Source organism: Perkinsus marinus (assembly GCF_000006405.1).
Source record: "Perkinsus marinus ATCC 50983 genomic scaffold scf_1104296950636, whole genome shotgun sequence".
Taxonomy (NCBI): domain Eukaryota; phylum Perkinsozoa; order Perkinsida; family Perkinsidae; genus Perkinsus; species Perkinsus marinus.
The window spans coordinates 129-2,110 of record NW_003209546.1 but is presented as its reverse complement, the minus strand read 5'-3'; the positions used below and the strand labels follow the sequence as shown (position 1 = coordinate 2,110).

Sequence of the window (1,982 nt, the reverse complement as noted above, 5' to 3'; positions counted from 1 at the left end):
GAGAAGATGTATGCTCCTAATTATCTGGGATTACCAATACTACCTCGTCATGAAGTGTTGAACTCACTTCGCTGCCCTCTCTGTCGTTCCCAAATGACAGACTTGGAGCACGATATCGAAGAGGGCAGCCTCGAGCCTATCGTAGAAGCCAATGATGAGGGGTCTGTTGTTGAGATGGCCGTCTCCGCTGTCGTCAGCACACCGGTGGCTCGTCTTCCTCCGACATTCTACACATCAACAGGGCGGGCAGCTGAGGTGTCTCGCATGCATCCATCACTATCTGTGATGCAGTTGTAGACGACCTATGGTCTCTACAATGCTATTTGTGCTGGCCTGAGGAACTACAGTGGTGATCCATGCAAGACAGGCTCTTGTATGGTTCGTCAATGTTAAGGCATTCTGTAAAACTGGTCTATGATGGCTGCGGCCTCGTTAATCTGACTGCTGTCCGTTCATAGCCTTTGGACCAAGCTTGTATGGCTTGGTCCACTCTCTACTGTACTAGTCTCTATATCGTCTATATATCATCTATACTGCTCTATTCACATCAATCTGTATCGTTTCAGTCTCTATACGAGGGCCTCAAGTGGCTCCACGTTGATCTCTTTATCCCACCAGCGTCATCAGTGAATACTTATTCACATTCTTATCTCCACTACAGACGGTAGCCGTCCTTGCTGGGTGGGCACGAATGAGTTCGACTTGGTCAACCGGAGAGGTCCTCTGATAACTTCATCTCGACTGCTTCCTCGTGGGACCAATGAAGCTTGGTCCCAACCCTTTGTGGTCACTTCAATATTAACACTATACTTGCTACGTTCGTGAATCTGTGAATTGCTTCCGAAACGTCGTTTTTGTTTTGTTTTGTTCTCATCGAATGGGGAGTTCTGTGGGTCTATTGGCATTCAACTCATCTAGACAGTTTTTTACTTGTCGTCGCATCTACTACTGCTTCATCGCATGCCAGATAGTCGTGGTGATAGTATTATAGATCTAGCACTTCCCGGGCTGTTCAAGTGGGTATGGCTGGGTGGCGTTATGGCGGTGGGGACGGCATTCATTCTACTGGCTGCACTCCACAGGACCTTCTCTGATCTCATGATCACTTTCGCGGTGGGTTTGGTATGGTTACTCACGCCTTTGGCTCTTGTTATCATTACCCTTGCTCGACGGTATGGATTGAAACAAGCCATTCGTTACCTCAATCTTGGATTGACAGGCGAGGAAGCTGATGCAGCCTTCGAGGCAGCATCGAGAGTGCCGACACCAGAGGACAAGCAATCGTTCCTGGCTACGGCTAAGAACGCGTCGATGGTCACGCTGGCGACCACGGCTGGTGCTGAGGACCTGTGCCCGATATGTCTAGATGAGGAGGATATGGGAGATCCATTGATAACGTTGAGGTGTGGTCATGTATTCCATGAGAAGTGTATCGATTCGGTCATCGATACAGCATACGAGAAGATGTATGCTCCTAATTATCTGGGATTACCAAAATTACCTCGTGATGAAGTGTTGAACTCACTTCGCTGCCCTCTCTGCCGTTCCCAAATGACAGACTTGGAGCACGATATCGAAGAGGGCAGTTCAGGGTCTGTTACAGCTTCGCCAGGTGAAACCGTTGGTGGTTATGAAAGCGCATCTGTTACATCTCCTACTGGGGGGCTGTTATCCAGAAGTGCCGGTGTCACTGACTTGTCTGGTCTTCAAGAGTTCAATATGTCTCATTCGCCGAATGCGGTGCCGACTTCTGCCTTCCCAGCTGTTATACAGTTGTGAGCGATTTTACCAGTCGGCACCCCTTTCTAGAGTGACCATCGAGAGCTAGCCTTCGATCGAGAACTTGTATTCGCACATACTATTCAGATATTCTATCAGTCCCTTTGAGACTATTCTTAGTGGTGAGTTGCTGGCTCATCCCTCAGTTGTCATCTGGGCAAGATCGAGTCGACTGTCCAACTCTATTCGCACAGGTCTGCTTG

The 1,982-nt window shown here is 48.7% G+C and overlaps 1 protein-coding gene across 1 annotated transcript; it reads left to right on the top strand.

Annotated features, from left to right (window-relative positions):
* Window positions 1-1,038: 1,038 nt before the first annotated feature.
* Window positions 1,039-1,779, top strand: Pmar_PMAR002764 (hypothetical protein; the record flags this gene model as incomplete). Its single annotated transcript, XM_002777918.1, has 1 exon — window positions 1,039-1,779. The coding sequence occupies one exon, from the start codon at window positions 1,039-1,041 to the stop codon at window positions 1,777-1,779; it is 741 nt and encodes a 246-aa protein (XP_002777964.1).
* Window positions 1,780-1,982: the final 203 nt, after the last annotated feature.